The sequence below is a fragment of the Bombina bombina genome, chromosome 5 (genome assembly GCF_027579735.1).
Source record: "Bombina bombina isolate aBomBom1 chromosome 5, aBomBom1.pri, whole genome shotgun sequence".
Lineage (NCBI taxonomy): Eukaryota > Metazoa > Chordata > Amphibia > Anura > Bombinatoridae > Bombina > Bombina bombina.
The window spans coordinates 409,377,483-409,401,013 of record NC_069503.1 but is presented as its reverse complement, the minus strand read 5'-3'; the positions used below and the strand labels follow the sequence as shown (position 1 = coordinate 409,401,013).

At 41.5% G+C, this 23,531-nt stretch overlaps 1 protein-coding gene across 1 annotated transcript in view; it reads right to left on the bottom strand.

Moving 5' to 3' along the window:
• Positions 1-2,402: 2,402 nt before the first annotated feature.
• Positions 2,403-23,531, bottom strand: part of ZCWPW2 (zinc finger CW-type and PWWP domain containing 2) — a 154,778-nt gene continuing 133,649 nt past the window's right edge. Inside the window, exons 3-4 of the mRNA XM_053715743.1 lie at positions 17,679-17,804; positions 2,403-2,543 (exon numbers count right to left, since the gene is read on the bottom strand). Of these exons, the coding sequence (XP_053571718.1) occupies positions 2,403-2,543; positions 17,679-17,804 (267 nt within the window). The remainder of the gene's footprint in view (positions 2,544-17,678; positions 17,805-23,531) is intronic.

The following is a 23,531-nucleotide window of genomic DNA, read 5'->3' as shown; positions in this document are numbered from 1 at the left end:
ACCTGCCGCTCGGGTAGATGAAGAGGTTAAAGAGTGTAGACTGTAGAGGTACAGTCAGTAAATACAAATAGAAATATGATACAGGAGGTAGTAACCTCAGTACTCTTATGTAGAATGATAATGCAAACATTAAACTTTGTAGGTAAAGTAACCCAAATAAAGAAGTATCAAACAATCAGTGTCAGAACTCTCATATGAACTAGCAATGAATAACATTGAAGGAACAGACAAATATGAACCACAAAACAACATGCCCCACAACAGTGAAGACCCATTGCCCAAATCCCCAGGAGACAGCAACCATAAAACACATTTTTGAACACATAGTCCCTCCCAGTGTTGTTTGTTATGTTCCTGCGGGGTGGTGTTGTGCGCTGCATCAATATAAGCTGGGGGAGTTTACATAAGTAAGCCTATGTTAGGGTGTGTTCACATAGTCTGACAATACAGTATAAACCCAAAAAGAACAATTATAAAACACCTTATATACTCATATTACAGTGTAGAGGTCATATCTAGCCCAGGGGCTAATTATCTAGTTTGTCTCAGAGTCAATTTGTCCAAATTTTGATGCCTCTACCCGGTAGGGTGGTAAAAACTCAAACCAAAATGTTCATCTGGAGTTGTGTATGAGTAAGCTGTTTTGGGAAAAACATATCTGAGTTAATGGTAACTTATCTGTCTGGAAGATCAGTTGGGTCGATGATTATCACCCCAGGAGCCACCAGTCTCCAGGGTGGAACGTGCCAGGTAGAGCATGTCCGTGGATCTGTGTCCAGAGAGTTGACTTATCAAGCTAGAGTCAGTGGACGTTTTCATCTCGGGCTCTTTCAGGTCCAGGCCGTGCTGGTGCCACTATATTGCCCGGCGGGGTTACCTGCAGCCCAAAGGCCTGGTTTAGAGTGGGAAGATCAGCTGGTGTTCTATAGATTGCCGAGGTGCCATCTTTTGTTGCTATAATGCAGGTGGGGAATCCCCATCTGTATTGGATTTGATGGTCCTTGAGTGTGGAGGTAATATAGCGCAGGTCCCTCCGCTTCTGGAGGGTTGCTGGACACAAATCAGTGTAAATTTGAATTTCCGTGTCCTCAAACACTAGAGGGTGTTTATTTCTGGAGTGCCGTAGAATTTCTTCCTTGTCCCGGTAGGACAAGAGTTTAATAATAATGTCCCTAGGTGGGGCCCTGGCTGGAGGTTTAGGCCTAAGGGCCCGATGGGCTCTTTCAACCGGGATTTCAGTTGCGTTTGGGGAGTTCTTGAGGTGCTTGAACAGGGCCTGCACATATCTTTCTATATCAGGGGGGGGCCACTGTCTCAGGGACCCGGCTCCTGCGCCGGCTCCTGTTTTCTAGGTCCTCAATCCTGTCAGTGAGGTTTTGAACTGTAGCTTCCTGTGACTGTATATTACTGCCCTGTTGTTGTAGGTCAGATTGGATTGTTTCTTGTGCCTCCTCCATCTGAGTGACTCTATGGTCTACAGCAGCAATGTCTTTTTTAAGCTCCCCAAATAGTAACTTTACATCAAACATTGCTTCTTTTATATCGTTCTTAGAGGAGAGGTGTCTGATGTCCTCTTTAGTAACATAATGAGATAGTGGTGGGTCTGAGTTGGATGTCTGGACTGCAGTATTCTGCTTGCTGGGTTCCACACTATCCCTGTTGGCGTTTGCAGTGGTGTCTGTTGTGATGAGATAGCTTTCCAAGTTAGAGGATTGGGATCCTTTAAGGGGTTTAGTAATGCGTCTATTAGCCATGTTAACAACTCTGAGGTCAGTGGATAAATACTGTACAGGCACCCTGCACTGATCTCACGAAGAGGGGCTCCGGTGTTGCTGTAGTGTGCTCAGCTGCTATTTTATATCTCTGCCGGTCCTTCTGTATCTGTATGTTTAATTGAGTTTATCTCCCCCTTCTCAGTGAAACACGATAGCAATTGAATATAGTGGGTACTGCGTTGAGTATAGTGCTGCTGTGCTTCTAATAATTACTTCTAACAAGCTAGAAATGAACTAGGAGGCCCTCCTCCGGCCAGGCCCAAAGGTAGTGCTCACTTTAGTATCGCTTGACTGGCTCTCAAGCTCACCCTATGCTCAGACTCCCTCCTATCTAGTATGTGGCCACTGCTGTCCGTGGACTGGTCTAGCTGTGAGTATCAGCTGAATGTTTTACCTGATTGCAGTCAGCCGGTCGGATGTTAGCGGTATGAGTGTCTGCACGGGTGGCGTGATCCCGGTATGATGAGGCAGGATTTTCCACGGCACAGAGCTGTTGTACTCCTCGGTCACGAGGCACCGGTCCGGTTATAGAGCCTCTGTGTATTCAGTTGATCACTCGTTCTAGTGCGGTGTGTTCACCAAAGTCAGTTTAGGCACTTGTGAAATGGCGGCTGGTTCCGCTCTGTTTTAGGCCTCACCACGCATCTTGTTAGTAAGTGGCTTCACACTGTCCGGATAAGTCACAGGTTTAGTATTTTTATTCACGCAGTTCTCAGGAGCTGTTGCTGTAATTTCCAAAGTTCTGACACGCTGTGGGTTACTTTCTACCTTTCATAAGATTACTGAGGCTTCAGAGCTAACTTAAAATGCGGCCATCAGCTAGTGCGGCCAAGCCCCGCCTCCTTGGGTTTTTTTTTTAATCAATTATATCCCCCTGGATATATCCCCCTGGACATATACCAGTTATTAGGAATATACTCACTTGTAAACTTAATAAGAATTTAGAAATGTCATTTGGTCAAGTTAGGCCATGTATTGTATTATATAAAGATTTTGGTAGGCAATTAGCCAGAGAATGAAATAAATGCCGGCGAATAGAAACACAAGACACAAAGTTCATTATATAGCGGTTTGAGAAACGACAATAATATTGTAACACACACGTAGTAAAAAAGGAAAATCACTTACTCCCGATTCATACAAACAATATAACACACTCTACAATAAAGAACTAGAGTGACACTGTTGCGAGTATCGCAACAATCGCTATGCACATACTGACATGTCAGCCAATCACAAACTAATTTGCACTAAGAGAGTGATTGGCTAGTTTACACACACCCACTTTTGAGGAAAACTGCAATCCGGATTAAGAAAGTGATTGGCCAGGCTACACACACACCCACTTTTGAGGAAAACTGTAAGCAGGTCCTCGGTTGGGTTATCATTGCATACAAATCAGATATTTCCGCAACTACGGTTGCGAGGCTGACGATCTCTATACTTCTATAAGAAGGGCTTTTTGGCTGTTGTGATTGGGGCTTGTAAACGGAACTCTAGCCGTCATGTTCGGTCAGTGGACCGCTGAGATGGCTTCAAAGCAGACTGTCAAATCTTAGAGACTCAGGGGGCGTCTATCATAGACGGCACCCTGTCAAATGACAATATGAACAATCACTGGTTCTGGGTAACAAGTGGGTGGTGGCGGTCGGCCTCCACGTCACGCGGCCACTGCCCACATAGCAGCTTTGACCAATAGAATAAGAGTGTTCAGGCTAGTAAATAACAACATAGAACCGCTACACGATCTGTATGTGTTCATAACAAAGTAGGAATTATACAGTTTTAGTTGCTACTAGTAGTTTAAACTAGACAAATTGAAGTAAACATTTAAATTGACACAAATTTTGATATAACTTTTCATTACATAGTGTTGTCAAATACAGACTCCCAAAATATCTTTGGAAGGGTTATACCACCTAAAATGTGTAAAATAAAAGGGGTGGGAGGGATCATCTATCCCAGTAAGGGAACCTATTTACATGTTCACCAGTTTGGAACTTTTTAATAACAATGATTAGTTACGAAGTTTATTCCACCAGATAATTGTACTGCAGAGAATAGATTAATAAATGCAAACATAGGTGAGTGTTTACAGAGTCAAGAGGGATTTTTCACCTCTAGGTCAGTGATTTGGACTAACCCACACAGGTGTACCACATCAATCATAGTGTTGTCAAATACAGACTCCCAAAATATCTTTGGAAGGGTTATACTACCTCAAATGTGTAAAATAAAAGGGGTGGGAGGGATCATCTATCCCAGTAAGGGAACCTATTTACATGTTCACCAGTTTGGAGCTTTTTAATAACAATGATTAGTTATGAAGTTTATTCCACCAGATAATTGTACTGCAGAGAATAGATTAATAAATGCAAACATAGGTGAGTGTTTACAGAGTCAAGAGGGATTTTTCACCTCTAGGCCTGTGATTTGGACTAACCCACACAGGTGTACCACATCAATCATAGTGTTGTCAAATACAGACTCCCAAAATATCTTTGGAAGGGTTATACCACCTCAAATGTGTAAAATAAAAGGGGTGGGAGGGATCATCTATCCCAGTAAGGGAACCTATTTACATGTTCACCAGTTTGGAGCTTTTTAATAACAATGATTAGTTATGAAGTTTATTCCACCAGATAATTGTACTGCAGAGAATAGATTAATAAATGCAAACATAGGTGAGTGTTTACAGAGTCAAGAAGGATTTTTCACCTCTAGGCCAGTAATTTGGACTAACCCACACAGGTGTACCACATCAATCATTCTCCAGCAAAAAGAGGTGTTTTGTTCTGTTCATTAGTGAGGTATATACGGCAGTGAAGGGTAGCATGATTTATTATGATTTTTTATGCCTGATGAAACGGTCTGTGAACCGTGAAACGCGTTGCATGATTGGGTGATTATTGGACACCCTGTTATCCACTCTCATCAGCAATCATTGTGCTGTTGTTTTTAAACTTTTATGCTTTTTAAAATAAATTTGGATATATCTTTTATCCTTTGAGTGGATTCATTTCTACCCACCATCTGCCATTGTTCACCTATGAGAGACCAGCCCAGCACCTGAGGGAACACATTATCATACAAATATCAAGATACCTAGAGTTTGGGTGAGCTGCCACACCTCTACCAATCTGCAGCCTGCTTCTACAAGCACATTGGTGTGCTCTGGGAATATGTGAGTACCCTCCACATTAAGGAATCTGTTGTGGTTGTACCATTAATAGTCTGCACATGTGGTGCCCGTATTTCTTGTCTCCCTTATAGCACCGCCATCTTACGCCAAGAGCGCCTTCAAGTGGGTGAGCTGTCACACCTTTCTAATTCTGCAGCCCGCCCCTACCAGCACATAAGTGTGCTCTCCAAATTTGTGAGTACCCATTTGGCAATAGTTCTGTGACTCGTTAATTAATAGATGATACCACACATGAGGCGCCCCTCCATTCTGTTTTATCTTATATAGTACCACCTGGACCATCCAGTGAGGAGGAGGCAGCCGCTACAGCAATCGTTATCCTTTGAAGAACATATAAAGGACTGTCTAATTTTTCACAATTGCAAGTGTATTTTCACTACAGTATCTAAGAATTTACTGTTTTCTGCCTTTATTGTGTATATACTCATCTATGATAGCTTAACATTGCCCCATCATATATACTTTTGTTCTAGATTAATGATTATACTGCATCTTGAGCGCCCCCTTCAGTGATTAGGTTTTTACAGTATAGTGTACCCCTAATCTGCTGCCCCTAACACCGCCGACCCCTATATTATATTTATTAAGCCCTAACCTGCCCCCCACAACGTCGCAGCCAGCTACCTACACTTATTAACCCCTAATCTGCCGTCCGCACGCCGCCGCCAGCTACATTATAGCTATGTACCCCTAATCTGCTGCCCCTAACACCGCCGACCCCTATATTATATTTATTAACCCCTAACCTGCCCCCCACAACGTCGCCGCCAGCTACCTACAATAATTAACCCCTAATCTGCCGACCGCAAAGAGCCGCCACCTACATTATAGCTATGTACCCCTAATCTGCTGCCCCTAACACCGCCGACCCCTATATTATATTTATTAACCCCTAATCTGCCCTCCCTAACATTGCCGACACCTAACTTCAAACATTAACCCCTAATCTGCCGACCGAATCTCGCCGCTATTCTAATAAATGTATTAACCCCTAAAGCTAAGTCTAACCCTAACACTAACACCCCCCTAACTTAAATATAATTTTAATCTAACGAAATTAATTAACTCTTATTAAATAAATTATTCCTATTTAAAGCTAAATACTTACCTGTAAAATAAATCCTAATATAGCTACAATATAAATTATAATTATATTATAGCTATTTTAGGATTAATATTTATTTTACAGGTAACTTTGTATTTATTTTAACCAGGTACAATAGCTATTAAATAGTTAAGAACTATTTAATAGCTAAAATAGTTAAAATAATTACAAAATTACCTGTAAAATAAATCCTAACCTAAGTTACAATTAAACCTAACACTACACTATCAATAAATAAATTAAATAAAATACCTAAAATTACCTACAATTAAACCAAACACTACACTATCAATAAATTAATTAAATACAATACCTACAAATAACTACAATGAAATAAACTAACTAAAGTACAAAAAATAAAAAAGAACTAAGTTACAAAAAATAAAAAAATATTTACAAACATAAGAAAAATATTACAACAATTTTAAACTAATTACACCTACTCTAAGCCCCCTAATAAAATAACAAAGACCCCCAAAATAAAAAAATGCCCTACCATATTCTAAATTACTAAAGTTCAAAGCTCTTTTACCTTACCAGCCCTGAACACGGCCCTTTGCGGGGCATGCCCCAAGAAATTCAGCTCTTTTTCCTGTAAAAAAACACATACAATACCCCCCCCCAACATTACAACCCACCACCCACATACCCCTAATCTAACCCAAACCCCCCTTAAATAAACCTAACACTAAGCCCCTGAAGATCTTCCTACCTTATCTTCACCATACCAGGTATCACCGATCCGTCCTGGTTCCGATATCTTCATCTAAGCCCAAGCGGGGGCTAGACATCCATCATCCGACGGCTGAAGAAGTCCAGAAGGCTCAAAAGTCTTCATCCTATCCGGGAAGAAGAGTAGATCCGGACCAGCAACCATCTTCTTCCAAGCGGCATCTTCTATCTTCATCCGATGAGGACCGGCTCCATCTTGAAGACCTCTCCACCGCGGACCCATCTTCTTCCGACGACGACTTCCAGACGAATGACAGTTCCTTTAAGGGACGTCATCCAAGATGGCGTCCCTTGAATTCCGATTGGCTGATAGGATTCTATCAGCCAATCGGAATTAAGGCAGGAAAATTCTGATTGGCTGATGGAATCAGCCAATCAGAATCAAGTTCAATCCGATTGGCTGATTCAATCAGCCAATCAGATTGAGCTTGCATTCTATTGGCTGTTCCGATCAGCCAATAGAATGCGAGCTCAATCTGATTGGCTGATCGGATCAGCCAATCGGATTGAACTTGATTCTGATTGGCTGATTCCATTAGCCAATCAGAATTTTCCTACCTTAATTCCGATTGGCTGATAGAATCCTATCAGCCAATCGGAATTCGAGGGACGCCATCTTGGATGACGTCCCTTAAAGGAACCGTCATTCGTCGGGAAGTCGTCGTCGGAAGAAGATGGGTCCGCGGTGGAGGTCTTCAAGATGGAGCCGGTCCTCATCGGATGAAGATAGAAGATGCCGCTTGGAAGAAGATGGTTGCTGGTCCGGATCTACTCTTCTTCCCGGATAGGATGAAGACTTTGGAGCCTCTTCTGGACTTCTTCAGCCTTCGGATGATGGATGTCTAGCCCCCGCTTGGGCTTAGATGAAGATATCGAGCCAGGACGGATCGGTGATACCTGGTATGGTGAAGATAAGGTAGGAAGATCTTCAGGGGCTTAATGTTAGGTTTATTTAAGGGGGGTTTGGGTTAGATTAGGGGTATGTGGGTGGTGGGTTGTAATGTTGGGGGGGGGTATTGTATGTGTTTTTTTACAGGAAAAAGAGCTGAATTTCTTGGGGCATGCCCCGCAAAGGGCCCTGTTCAGGGCTGGTAAGGTAAAAGAGCTTTGAACTTTAGTAATTTAGAATAGGGTAGAGCATTTTTTTATTTTGGGGGTCTTTGTTATTTTATTAGGGGGCTTAGAGTAGGTGTAATTAGTTTAAAATTGTTGTAATATTTTTCTTATGTTTGTAAATATTTTTTTATTTTTTGTAACTTAGTTCTTTTTTATTTTTTGTACTTTAGTTAGTTTATTTCATTGTAGTTATTTGTAGGTATTGTATTTAATTAATTTATTGATAGTGTAGTGTTAGGTTTAATTGTAACTTAGGTTAGGATTTATTTTACAGGTAATTTTGTAATTATTTTAACTATTTTAGCTATTAAATAGTTCTTAACTATTTAATAGCTATTGTACCTGGTTAAAATAAATACAAAGTTACCTGTAAAATAAATATTAATCCTAAAATAGCTATAATATAATTATAATTTATACTGTAGCTATATTAGGATTTATTTTACAGGTAAGTATTTAGCTTTAAATAGGAATAATTTATTTAATAAGAGTTAATTAATTTCGTTAGATTAAAATTATATTTAAGTTAGGGGGGGTGTTAGTGTTAGGGTTAGACTTAGCTTTAGGGGTTAATAAATTTATTAGAATAGCGGTGAGCTCCAGTCGGCAGATTAGGGGTTAATGTTTGAAGTTAGGTGTCGGCGATGTTAGGGAGGGCAGATTAGGGGTTAATACTATTTATTATAGGGTTAGTGAGGCGGATTAGGGGTTAATAACTTTATTATAATAGCGGTGCGGTCCGCTCGGCAGATTAGGGGTTAATAAGTGTAGGCAGTTGGAGGCGACGTTGTGGGGGGCAGATTAGGGGTTAATAAATATAATATAGGGGTCGGCGGTGTTAGGGGCAGCAGATTAGGGGTACATAGGGATAATGTAAGTAGCGGCGGTTTACGGAGCGGCAGATTAGGGGTTAAAAATAATATGCAGGGGTCAGCGATAGCGGGGGCGGCAGAATAGGGGTTAATAAGTGTAAGGTTAGGGGTGTTTAGACTCGGGGTACATGTTAGGGTGTTAGGTGCAGACGTAGGAAGTGTTTCCCCATAGACAACAATGGGGCTGCGTTAGGAGCTGAACGCGGCTTTTTTGCAGGTGTTAGGTTTTTTTTCAGCTCAAACAGCCCCATTGTTTCCTATGGGTGAATCGTGCACAAGCACGTTTTTGAGGCTGGTCGCGTTCGTAAGCAACTCTGGTATCGAGAGTTGAAGTTGCGTTAAATATGCTCTACGCTCCTTTTTTGGAGCCTAACGCAGCCATTCTGTGGACTCTCAATACCAGAGTTATTTTAAAGGTGCGGCCAGAAAAAAGCCAGCGTTAGCTACGCGGGTCGTTACCGACAAAACTCTAAATCTAGCCGTAACGCAGCCATTCTGTGGACTCTCAATACCAGAGTTATTTTAAAGGTGCGGCCAGAAAAAAGCCAGCGTTAGCTATGCGGGTCGTTACCGACAAAACTCTAAATCTAGCCGTAAGTTACACAAAATAAAAAACAGAATTTATGCTTACCTGATAAATTACTTTCTCCAACGGTGTGTCCGGTCCACGGCGTCATCCTTACTTGTGGGATATTCTCTTCCCCAACAGGAAATGGCAAAGAGCCCAGCAAAGCTGGTCACATGATCCCTCCTAGGCCCCGCCTTCCCCAGTCATTCGACCGACGTAAAGGAGGAATATGCATAGGAGAAACCATATGATACCGTGGTGACTGTAGTTAGAGAAAATAATTCATCAGACCTGATTAAAAAACCAGGGCGGGCCGTGGACCGGACACACCGTTGGAGAAAGTAATTTATCAGGTAAGCATAAATTCTGTTTTCTCCAACATAGGTGTGTCCGGTCCACGGCGTCATCCTTACTTGTGGGAACCAATACCAAAGCTTTAGGACACGGATGATGGGAGGGAGCAAATCAGGTCACCTAGATGGAAGGCACCACGGCTTGCAAAACCTTTCTCCCAAAAATAGCCTCCGAAGAAGCAAAAGTATCAAATTTGTAAAATTTGGTAAAAGTGTGCAGTGAAGACCAAGTCGCTGCCTTTCATATCTGATCAACAGAAGCCTCGTTCTTGAAGGCCCATGTGGAAGCCACAGCCCTAGTGGAATGAGCTGTGATTCTTTCAGGAGGCTGCCGTCCGGCAGTCTCATAAGCCAATCGGATGATGCTTTTAAGCCAAAAAGAGAGAGAGGTAGAAGTTGCTGTTTGACCTCTCCTTTTACCAGAATAAACAACAAACAAGGAAGATGTTTTTCTGAAATCCTTTGTAGCCTCTAAATAGAATTTTAGAGCACGAACTACATCCAAATTGTGCAACAAACGTTCCTTCTTTGAAACTGGATTCGGACACAAAGAAGGCACAACTATCTCCTGGTTAATATTTTTGTTAGAAACAACTTTCGGAAGAAAACCAGGTTTAGTACGCAAAACCACCTTATCTGCATGGAACACCAGATAAGGAGGAGAACACTGCAGAGCAGATAACTCTGAAACTCTTCTAGCAGAAGAAATTGCAACCAAAAAACAAAACTTTCCAAGATAATAACTTAATATCTACGGAATGTAAGGGTTCAAACGGAACCCCTTGAAGAACTGAAAGAACTAAATTGAGACTCCAAGGAGGAGTCAAAGGTTTGTAAACAGGCTTGATTCTAACCAGAGCCTGAACAAAAGCTTGAACATCTGGCACAGCCGCCAGCTTTTTGTGAAGTAAAACAGATAAAGCAGAAATCTGTCCCTTCAAAGAACTTGCAGATAATCCTTTCTCCAAACCCTCTTGTAGAAAGGATAGAATCTTAGGAATTTTTATCTTGTTCCATGGGAATCCTTTCGATTCGCACCAACAGATATATTTTTTCCATACTTTATGGTAAATTTTTCTAGTTACAGGCTTTCTAGCCTGAATAAGAGTATCAATGACAGAATCTGAGAACCCACGCTTTGATAAAATCAAGCGTTCAATCTCCAAGCAGTCAGTTGGAGTGAGGCCAGATTCGGATGTTCGAACGGACCTTGAACAAGAAGGTCCCGTCTCAAAGGTAGCTTCCATGGTGGAGCCGATGACATATTCACCAGGTCTGCATACCAAGTTCTGCGTGGCCACGCAGGAGCTATCAAGATCACCGAAGCCCTCTCCTGATTGATCCTGGCTACCAGCCTGGGAATGAGAGGAAACGGTGGGAATATATAAGCTAGGTTGAAGGTCCAGGGCGCTACTAGTGCATCTACTAGAGTCGCCTTGGGATCCCTGGATCTGGACTCGTAGCAAGGAACCTTGAAGTTCTGACGAGACGCCATCAGATCCATGTCTGGAATGCCCCATAATTGAGTTATGTGGGCAAAGATTTCCAGATGGAGTTCCCACTCCCCCGGATGAAATGTCTGATTGAAACCTTATGAATTTGGCCTTTGCTAGTTGAGGCCAAGCCTTGAGAGCATTGAATATCGCTCTCAGTTCCAGAATGTTTATCGGGAGAAGAGATTCTTCCCGAGACCATAGACCCTGAGCTTTCAGGGGTTTCCAGACCGCGCCCCAGCCCACCAGACTGGCGTCGGTCGTGACAATGACCCACTCTGGTCTGCGGAAGCTCATCCCTTGAGACAGGTTGTCCAGGGTCAGCCACCAACGGAGTGAATCTCTGGTCCTCTGATCTACTTGGATCGTCGGGGACAAGTCTGTATAATCCCCATTCCACTGTCTGAGCATGCACAGTTGTAATGGTCTTAGATGAATTCGCGCAAAAGGAACTATGTCCATTGCCGCAACCATCAAACCTATTACTTCCATGCACTGCGCTATGGAAGGAAGAAGAACAGAATGAAGTACTTGACAAGAGCTTAGAAGTTTTGATTTTCTGGCCTCTGTCAGAAAAATCTTCATTTCTAAGGAGTCTATTATTGTTCCCAAGAAGGGAACTCTTGTTGACGGGAATAGAGAACTTTTTTCTACGTTCACTTTCCACCCGTGAGATCTGAGAAAGGCTAGGACAATGTCCGTATGAGCCTTTGCTTGTGGTAGAGACGACGCTTGAATCAGTATGTCGTCCAAGTAAGGTACTACTGCAATGCCCCTTGGCCTTAGCACCGCTAGAAGGGACCCTAGTACCTTTGTGAAAATTCTTGGAGCAGTGGCTAATCCGAATGGAAGTGCCACAAACTGGTAATGCTTGTCCAGAAAGGCGAACCTTAGGAACCGATGATGTTCCTTGTGGATAGGAATATGTAGATACGCATCCTTTAAATCCACCGTGGTCATGAATTGACCTTCCTGGATGGTAGGAAGAATTGTCCGAATGGTTTCCATTTTGAACGATGGAACCCTGAGAAATTTGTTTAGGATCTTGAGATCCAAAATTGGCCTGAATGTTCCCTCTTTTTTGGGAACTATGAACAGATTGGAGTAAAACCCCATCCCTTGTTCTCCTAATGGAACAGGATGAATCACTCCCATTTTTAACAGGTCTTCTACACAATGTAAGAATGCCTGTCTTTTTATTTGGTCTGAAGACAATTGAGACCTGTGGAACCTTCCCCTTGGGGGTAGTTCCTTGAATTCCAGGAGATAACCTTGAGAAACTATTTCTAGTGCCCAAGGATCCTGAACATCTCTTGCCCAAGCCTGAGCGAAGAGAGAGAGTCTGCCCCCCACCAGATCCGGTCCCGGATCGGGGGCCAGCATCTCATGCTGTCTTAGTAGCGGTAGCAGGCTTCTTGGCCTGCTTACCTTTGTTCCAGCCTTGCATCGGTCTCCAGGCTGGCTTGGTTTGAGAAGAATTACCCTCTTGCTTAGAGGATGTAGAATTTGAGGCTGGTCCGTTTCTGCGAAAGGGACGAAAATTTGTTTTATTTTTAGCCTTAAAAGACCTATCCTGAGGAAGGGCGTGGCCCTTTCCCCCAGTGATGTCTGAAATAATCTCTTTCAAGTCAGGGCCAAACAGCGTTTTCCCCTTGAAAGGGATGTTAAGCAATTTGTTCTTGGAGGACACATCCGCTGACCAAGACTTTAGCCAAAGCGCTCTGCGCGCCACAATAGCAAAACCTGAATTTTTCGCCGCTAATCTAGCTAATTGCAAAGTGGCGTCTAAGGTAAAAGAGTTAGCCAATTTAAGTGCTTGAACTCTGTCCATAACCTCCTCATAAGAAGATGCTTTATTGAGCGACTTTTCTAGTTCTTCGAACCAGAAACACGCTGCTGTAGTGACAGGAACAATGCATGAAATTGGTTGTAGAAGGTAACCTTGCTGAACAAACATCTTTTTAAGCAAACCCTCTAATTTTTTATCCATAGGATCTTTGAAAGCACAACTATCTTCTATAGGGATAGTGGTGCGTTTGTTTAGAGTAGAAACCGCCCCCTCGACCTTGGGGACTGTCTGCCATAAGTCCTTCCTGGGGTCGACCATAGGAAATAATTTCTTAAATATAGGGGGAGGGACAAAAGGTATGCCGGGCCTTTCCCATTCTTTATTTACAATGTCCGCCACCCGCTTGGGTATAGGAAAAGCTTCGGGGGGCACCGGGACCTCTAGGAACTTGTCCATCTTACATAATTTCTCTGGAATGACCAAATTGTCACAATCATCCAGAGTAGATAACACCTCCTTAAGCAGAGCGCGGAGATGTTCCAATTTAAATTTGAATGTAATAACGTCAGGTTCAGCTTGTTGAGAAATTTTTCCTGAATCTGAAATTTCTCCCTCAGACAAAACCTCCCTGGCCCCTTCAGACTGGTGTAAGGGCATGTCAGAACCATTATCATCAGCGTCCTCATGCTCTTCAGTATCTAAAACAGAGCAGTCGCGCTTTCGCTGATAAGTGGGCATTTTGGCTAAAATGTTTTTAATAGAATTATCCATTACAGCCGTTAATTGTTGCATAGTAAGGAGGATTGGCGCACTAGATGAACTAGGGACCTCCTGAGTGGGCAAGACTGGTGTAGACATAGAAGGAGATGATGCAGTACCATGCTTACTCCCCTCACTTAAGGAATCATTTTGGGCAACATTATTATCAGTGGCATCATTGTCCCTACTTTGTTTGTCACATTCATCACACATATTTAAATGGAGAGGAACCTTGGCTTCCGAACATACAGAACATCGTCTATCAGATGGTTCAGACATGTTAATAGGCATAAACTTGATAACAAAGCACAAAAAACGTTTTAAAATAAAACCGTTACTGTCACTTTAAATTTTAAACTGAACACACTTTATTACTGAATATGTGCAAAAGTATGAAGGAATTGTTCAAAATTCACCAAAATTTCACCACAGTGTCTTAAAGCCTTAAAAGTATTGCACACCAAATTTGAAAGCTTTAACTCTTAAAATAACGGAACCGGAGCCGTTTTTACATTTAACCCCTAAACAGTCCCTGGTATCTGCTTTGCTGAGACCCAACCAAGCCCAGAGGGGAATACGATACCAAATGACGCCTTCAATAAGCTTTTTCAGTGGATCTGAGCTCCTCACACATGCATCTGCATGCCTTGCTTCTCAAAAACAACTGTGCATTAGTGGCGCGAAAATGAGGCTCTGCCTATGACTAGAAAAGGCCCTCAGTGAAAAAGGTGTCCAATACAGTGCCTGCCGTTTTTTTAACAGAATTCCCAAGATTAAAATAACTCTTCAAAGTTATAAACCATTAAATATGCTTATAAAGTAATCGTTTTAGCCCAGAAAAATGTCTACCAGTCTTTAAAGCCCTTGTGAAGCCCTTTATTCTTATATTTAAAACTAAGAAAATGGCTTACCGGATCCCATAGGGAAAATGACAGCTTCCAGCATTACCAAGTCTTGTTAGAAATGTGTCATACCTCAAGCAGCAAAAGTCTGCTCACTGTTTCCCCCAACTGAAGTTAATTCATCTCAACAGTCCTGTGTGGAAACAGCCATCGATTTTAGTAACGGTTGCTAAAATCATTTTCCTCTTACAAACAGAAATCTTCATCTCTTTTCTGTTTCAGAGTAAATAGTACATACCAGCACTATTTTAAAATAACAAACTCTTGATTGAAGAATAAAAACTACATTTAAACACCAAAAAACTCTTAGCCATCTCCGTGGAGATGTTGCCTGTGCAACGGCAAAGAGAATGACTGGGGAAGGCGGGGCCTAGGAGGGATCATGTGACCAGCTTTGCTGGGCTCTTTGCCATTTCCTGTTGGGGAAGAGAATATCCCACAAGTAAGGATGACGCCGTGGACCGGACACACCTATGTTGGAGAAAATAAATTATCAAATATTTAAACTAATTACACCTAATCTAATAGCCCTATCAAAATAAAAACCCTAGCCTACAATAAAAAGGGCCTTTTGCGGGGCTTTGCCCCAAAGAAATCAGCTCTTTTACCTGTAAGTAAAAATACAAATACCCCCCCAACAGTAAAACCCACCACCCACACAACCAACCCCCCAAATAAAAACCTATCTAAAAAACCTAAGCTTCCCATTGCCCTTAAAAGGGCATTTGTATGGGCATTTCCCTTAAAGGGTTATTTAGCTCTTTTTCAGCCCAAACCTCTAATCTAAAATTAAAACCCACCTTATAAACCCTTAAAAAAAACTAACACTAGCCCCCGAAGATCCACTTACAGTTTTTGAAGACCCGACATCCATCCTCAATGAAGCAGCAAAAGTCCTCAGCGAACCCGGCAGAAGTCTTCAACCAAGCGGGCCGAAGTCTTTATTCAAGCCGGCAGAAGTCTTCATCCAGACGGCATCTTCTATATTCATCCATCCGGCGCGGAGCGGCTCCATCTTAAAGACATCCGTCGCGGAGCATCCTCTTCTTCCGACGTCTTCTGAACAATAAAGTTTCCCTTTAAATTACGTCATCCAAGATGGCGTCCCTTACATACCGATTGGCTGATATAATTCTATCAGCCAATAGGAATTAAGGTGGAAAAAAATCCTATTGGCTGTTGCAATCAGCCAATAGGATTGCGCTTTCATCCTATTGGCTGATCCAATCAGCCAATGGGATTGAGCTCATATTCTATTGGCTATTCCAATCATCCAATAGAATGGAAGAAAGACTTCGGCCCGCATGGATGAAGACTTCTGCCGGCTTCGCTGAGGACTTCTGCCGCTTCATTGAGGATGGATGTCGGGTCTTCAAAAACTGTAAGTGAATCTTCGGGGGTTAGTGTTAGGTTTTTTAAGGGTTTATTGGGTGGGTTTTAATTTTAGATTAGGGGTTTGGGCTGAAAAAGAGCTAAATGCCCTTTTAAGGGCAATGGCCATACAAATGCCCTTTTCAGGGCAATGGGGAGCTTAGTTTTTTTAGATAGGGTTTTATTTGGGGGGTTTGGTTGTGTGAGTGGTGGGTTTTACTGTTGGGGGGGGGTATTTGTATTTTTATTTACAGGTAAAAGAGCTGATTTCTTTGGCACAATGCCCCGCAAAAGGCCCTTTAAGGGCCATTGGTAGTTTATTGTAGGCTAGGGTTTTTTTGTTTTATTTTGGGGGGCTTTTTTATTTGATAGGGCTATTAGATTAGGTGTCATTAGTTTAAATATTTGATAATTTATTTTTTATTTTGTGTAACTTAGTGTTTTTTATTTTGTGTAACTTAGTGTTTGTTATTTTGTGTAACTTAGTTGTTATTTTTTTGTAACTTAGTAATTCTTTATAGTAGATTTAAATAACTTGAGTATGGTTAGGTTTTTAAAAATATAATAAAGTTAATTTAATTTGTAGTTTAATTTAATTTTAGTATAATAGTTAGGGTAGGTTAATTAATAGTTTAATATAGTTTATTTTAATTCTATAGGTAAGATTAAATTTATTATAAGATAGTGATGAGGTAATTATAATGTAAAGTTAGCGGGTTGTTAGGTTTAGGGGTTAATAGCTTAATTTAGTTTATGGCGATGTGGGGGGCTGGCGGTTTAGGGGTTAATAGGTTTAGTAAGTGGTAGTGAAGTGGGAGACCAGGGGTTTAGCGGTTAATACATTTATTTAGTTGTGGCGGGGTCCGGGAGTGGCGGTATAGGGGTTAATAACTATTGATTTGCGGTGGGCTCCGGGAGCGGAGGGATAGGGGTTAATAGCTTTATTTAGTTGCGGCGGTTTCGGGGAGTGGCGGGATAGGGTTTAATGACATCATGTAGGTGGCAGCGGGGTCCGGGAGCAGCGGGATAGGGGTTAATAATATTATGTAGGTTGCTGCGATGTTGGGCGGAAAATTAGGGGTATTTAGACTTGGGGCTTATGTTAGGGTGTTAAGAGTAAACGTTACTGGTTTCCTATTGATTCCTATGGCATCAGCGGCCTCCAGGGTGGCGGATTGAAAAGCATGTACGCTGGGCCGGAATAGTGGCGAGCGTACCTGTTAGAAGTTTGCTAACTTGCAAAAGGTGTCAGATAGTGCCGAATGTGTATTCAGAACATCTGTAATGACGTTACCATCGATCTGCGTCGGATTGAGACAGGCAGATCGTATGTTACGTCACAAATTTCAACTTTTGCAGGTCTGTAGGCTTTGATAAATAGGGTGAATCAGGCTCGCCACAATTACGCTGCGAAATTCCAGCGTATTTGCGGTTGACGGCTTGATAAATAGGCCTCAATATCTTTAAGGACATTATATAAAGTTACACCTGGCAATTCAAACAGATTGGATTTTTTTTTGTTTTGTTTTGTGTTATCTACATTGGTTTGCCTCGCAAACTATCAGGCAATCCAACTGCAAACAAACTATTTTAAGATGCAGAAAAAAATATTATTATTGAATTAAGGAAAAAGTAACTTACTTTCTCTTTGTAAGCTTTTGTTATGTGGCACATATCCATTCTTTGCTCACAGGAAAATGCATATTTTTCTTTTGCTTCTTCTAGTGCACTTTTAAGCCACTGCGTTTTTAACTTTACACTTTGTGGCTAGAATTAAACAAAACAAAAGTAGAAACAACATCTAAATAAGTTCATGTACGTATGTATCCCTAAATCCGGAATTCCAAAATCTAGAATTATTCAGAATGGCAGCACTATTTCCCGTCATGTAATGTTTCAGGCCTTTGTCACACGTCAAAAAAGAATAACATGATAAAGAAAATTTGATAAGAAAAAAAAATTGGAAACTTTTTTAAAATTGTATTCTCAATCTGAATAATGAAAGAAAAATGTTGGGTTTTATGTCTCTTTAAAAAATAAAAGGCACAAAACACATTTAAAACATATTAAAATAAAGTATTACACATATAAACACATTTTTAAAAAAAAATACATTATATATTGAATATTAACAAAATTGTTTTAAGAGGGATATGGTATATTACAAGGCGTTTGAAGAGGAAGGGCTCCAATGTGTGAGTGTATATATATATATATATATATTTGCATACGAAGAGAGAAGCGCTCTACCAGGAACGAACAACAGCTCATTAGCTAGTTCTATGGCGATTTACCACCCGGAAGCAGCCTCTTTTAGACAAGTGTGCTTTTCACAGAGGAAAACTTTCCTGAAGTATATCAGTCTGATCCCGCCAAGTAAGGTCAGTCCAGCCCCAAAATACCAGGCAATTCTCCTCTGAAGAAGGAACATGACAACCCCAGACGATCATTTCGGCCTCCTATGGGCCTCGTCAGTGAGGTGCAGCCACATTCCTCTAAGCACACTGGGAAAGGAATCCACGTCTGGTTTCCCCAATCACCCATAGGGAGACTTCACCAGGGTCATATTAATTTGCATACGAAGAGAGAATCGCTCTACCAGGAACGAACAACAGCTCAATAGCTAGTTCTATGGCGATTACCACCCGGAAGCAGCCTCTTTTAGACCAGTGTGCTTTTCACAGAGGAAAACTTTCCTGAAGTATATCAGTCTGATCCCGCCAAGTAAGGTCAGTCCAGCCCCGAACGTCATATTAATTTGCATACGAAGAGAGAAGCGCTCTACCAGGAACGAACAACAGCTCATTAGCTAGTTCTATGGTGATTTACCACCTGGAAGCAGCCTCTTTTAGACCAGTGTGCTTTTCACAGAGGAAAACTTTCCTGAAGTATATCAGTCTGATCCCGCCAAGTAAGGTCAGTCCAGCCCCGAAATACCAGGCAATTCTCTTCTGAACAAGGAACATGACAACCCCAGACAATCGTATATACAACAGTATCTCACAAAAGTGAGTACACCCCTCACATTTTTGTAAATATTTTATTATATCTTTTTATGTGACAACACTGAAGAAATTACACTTTGCTACAATGTAAAGTATTGAGTGTGCAGCCTGTATAACAGTGTAAATTTGATGTCCCCTCAAAATAACTCAACACACAGCCATTAATGTCTAAAGCGTTGGGAACAAAAGTGAGTACACCCCTAAGTGGAAATGTCCAAATTGGGCCCAATTAGCCATTCTCCCTCCCCGGTGTCATGTGACTCGTTAGTGTTACACGTTCTCAGGTGTGAATGGGGAGCAGGTGTGTTAAATTTGGTGTTATCGTTCTCACACTCTCTCATATTTGTCACTGGAAGTTCAACATGGCACCTCATGGCAAAGAACTCTCTGAGGATCTGAAAAAAAGAATTGTTGCTCTACATAAAAATCACCTATGCTATAAGAAGATTGCCAAGACCCTGAAACTGAGCTGCAGCACGGTAGGCAAGACCATACAGCGGCTTCACAGGACAGGTTCCACTCAGAACAGGCCTCGCCATGGTCGACCAAAGAAGTTGAGTGCACATGCTCAGCGTCATATCCAGAGGTTGTCTTTGGGAAATATAGACGTATGAGTGCTGCCAGCATTGCTGCAGAGGTTCAAGGGGTGGGGGTTCAGCCTGTAAGTACTCAGACCACATGCCACACACTGCATCAAATTGGTCTGCATGGCTGTCGTCCCAGAAGGATGCCTCTTCTAAAGATGATGCACAAGAAAGCCTGCTAACAGTTTGCTGAAGACAAGCAGACTTAGGAATTGGATTACAGGAACCATGTCCTGTGGTCCAAAGAGACCAAGATAAACGTATTTGGTTCAGAAGGTTTCAAGCGTGTGTGGCGGCAACCAGGTGAGGAGTATAAAGACAAGTGTGTCTTGCCTACAGTCAAGAATGGCGGTGGGAGTGTCATGGTCTGGGTCTGCATGAGTGCTGCGGGAACAATGAATGCCAACATGTATTGTGAAATACTTAAGCAAAGCATGATCCCCTCTCTTCGGAGACTGGGCCGCAGGGCAGTATTCCAACATGATAACAACCCCAAACACACCTCCAAGACAACCACTGCCTTTAAGGCAGTGCTGGGAAATAATGGTGGCCACACAAAAAATTGACACTTTGGGCCCAATTTGGACATTTCCACTTAGGGGTGTACTCACTTTTGTTGCCAATGGTTTAGACATTAATGGTTGTGTGTTGAGTTACTTTGAGGGGAGAGCAAATTTACACAATTAAACAGGCTGTACACTCAATACTTTACATTGTAGCAAATTGTAATTTCTTCAGTGTTGTCACATGAAAAGATATAATAAAATATTTACAAAAATATGAGGGGTGTACTCACTTTTGTGAGATACTGTGTATTTATATATATTTACACATATATATATATATATATATATATATATATATATACACATACATATATACTATATATATATATATATATATATATATACATATATAAAATTATAATACAAATATGCGCACACATACACTTTTGAGCTATATATATTATATATAAATATATATGTGTGTATATACACATATACACACACACAGTTCTGAGGCATATATATATATACACTTTTGAGCCCTTCACAAACAAATACCTTTAACCCCTTAACGATCATGATGCACCCTGTACGTTATTGATCATTAAGGGTTTTCTTGTTTATAATAGTGGCAGGACCACACTATTATACCCTCCCTCCTTCCTGCTGGTCTTCCTGGAAATAGTGCGGTTTTGCCACTGCCAGCGACACTGCAATATTAAAGGAGTAGTCTAGTCAAAATTAAACTTTTATGATTCAGATAGAGCATGCAATTTTAAGCAACTTGCTAATTTATTCCTATTATCATTTCTCCTGTTAAGTGTAGTCAGTCCACGGGTCATCCTTACTTATGGGATATTAACTCCTCCCCAACAGGAAGTGCAAGAGGATCACCCAAGCAGAGCTGCTATATAGCTCCTCCCCTCTACGTCACACCCAGTCATTCTCTTGCACCCAACTAATAGATAGGATGTGTGAGAGGACTGTGGTGATTATATTTAGTTTTTATATCTTCAATCAAAAGTTTGTTATTTTAAACGGCACCGGAGTGTGTTGTTTCTTCTCAGGTAGAATTTGAAGAAGAATCTACCTGAGTTTTTGTATGATCTTAGCGGACGTAACTAAGATTCATTTTGCTGTTCTCGGCCATTCTGAGGAGTGAGGTAAACTTCAGATCAGGGAACAGCGGGCAGGTTCACCTGCAAAGAGGTATGTTGCAGTATATTATTTTCTGAGGAATGGAATTGACTGAGAAAATACTGCCAATACCGATATAATGTAAGTTCAGCCTTAAATGCAGTAGTAGCAACTGGTATCAGGCTGTTATGTATATATGTTTACACTTCAGTATTCTGGGGAATGGCACTTCACTGGGACAATACTGTATGCATATAACTTTTAGCCTAACTTGCAGTGGGAACGACTAGCAGCAGGCTTTTTAATGACATTTCATATTATTAGATTTTAAACGTTTGCTGGCATGTTAAATCGTTTAATTATCTGAGGTACTTGGTGAAAAATTGTTTTGGGCACTATTTTCCACATGGCTGTCGTTTATTTTAAATTTAAAACTGTTTCACTGAACTTCCCTCACTGTTGTGTGTGAGGGGGAGGGGCCTATTTTGGCGCTTTTGCTACGCATTAGAAATTCAGTCACAAGTCTGTTTCTCTCCCTGCATGATCCGGAACGTCTCTACAGAGCTCAGGGGTCTTCAAAACTTATTTTGAGGGAGGTAATCACTCACAGCAGACCTGTGAGATTGTGCTTTGACTGTGATAAAAAACGCTTATATTTTAAATATTATACATTTTTTCTGATATTAAGGGTTAGTCATCCATTGCTAATGAGTGCAATCCTTTGCTAATTTTATGCTTTTACCGGGAAAAATTTGGTTTTTATAACTACTCCGGTTCATTGTTATTCAACTGTCATAATACGTTTTACATATTACTTGTAAATTTAGTTGAAAGGTATTTCCAAGCTTGCTAGTCTAATTGCTAGTTTGTTAAACATGTCTGACTCAGAGGAATATCTCTGTGCTATATGTGCAAAAGCCAAGGTGGAGCCCAATAGAAATTTATGTACTAATTGCATTGATGCTACTTTAAATAAAAGTCAATCTGTACATGTTGAACAAAATTCACCAGACAACGAGGGGGAAGTTATGCCGACTAACTTGCCTCACATGTCAGTACCTGCATCTCCCGCTCGGGAGGTGCGTGATATTGTAACGCCAAGTACATCAGGGCGGCCATTACAAATCACCCTACAGGACATGGCTAATGTTATGACTGAAGTTTTGTCTAAATTACCAGAACTTAGAGGTAAGCGAGATCACTCTGGGGTGAGAACAGAGTGCGCTGATAATACTAGAGCCATGTCAGATACTGCGTCACAATTTGCAGAACATGAGGACGGAGAGCTTCATTCTGCAGGTGACGGATCTGATCCAAATAGACTGGATTCAGACATTTCAAATTTTAAGTTTAAACTAGAAAACCTCTGTGTACTGCTAGGGGAGGTATTAGCGGCTCTGAATGATTGTAACACCGTTGCAATCCCAGAGAAATTATGTAGGCTGGATAGATACTATGCGGTACCGGCGTGTACTGACGTCTTTCCTATACCTAAGAGGCTTACAGAGATTATTACCAAGGAGTGGGATAGGCCCGGTGTGCCCTTTTCCCCCCCTCCTGTATTTAGAAAAATGTTTCCAATAGACGCCACCACACGGGACTTATGGCAGAGGGAGCGGTTTCTACTCTGGCTAAGCGTACCACTATCCCCGTGGAGGATAGCTGTGCTTTTTCAGATCCAATGGATAAAAAGTTAGAGGGTTACCTTAAGAAAATGTTTGTTCAACAAGGTTTTAAATTGCAACCCCTTGCATGTATTGCGCCTGTCACGGCTGCGGCCGCATTTTGGTTCGAGTCTCTGGAAGAAACTCTTGACTCAGCGCCAATAGATGAGATTTCAAACAAGCTTAAAACCCTTAAGCTAGCTAATTCATTTATTTCGGATGCCGTAGTACATTTAACTAAACTTACGGCTAAGAATTCCGGATTCGCCATTCAGGCACGCAGAGCACTGTGGCTAAAATCCTGGTCAGCTGATATTACTTATAAATCTAAATTACTTAACATACCTTTCAAGGGGCAGACCTTATTCGGGCCCGGTTTGAAAGAAATTATCGCTGATATTACAGGAGGTAAAGGCCATGCCCTGCCTCAAGACAGAGCCAAACCTAGGGCTAGACAGTCTAATTTTCGTGCCTTTCGTAACTTCAAGGCATGAGCAGCATCAACTTCCTCTGCTCCAAAACAGGAAGGAGCTGTTGTTCGCTACAGACAAGGCTGGAAACCTAACCAGACCTGGAACAAGGGCAAGCAGGCCAGAAA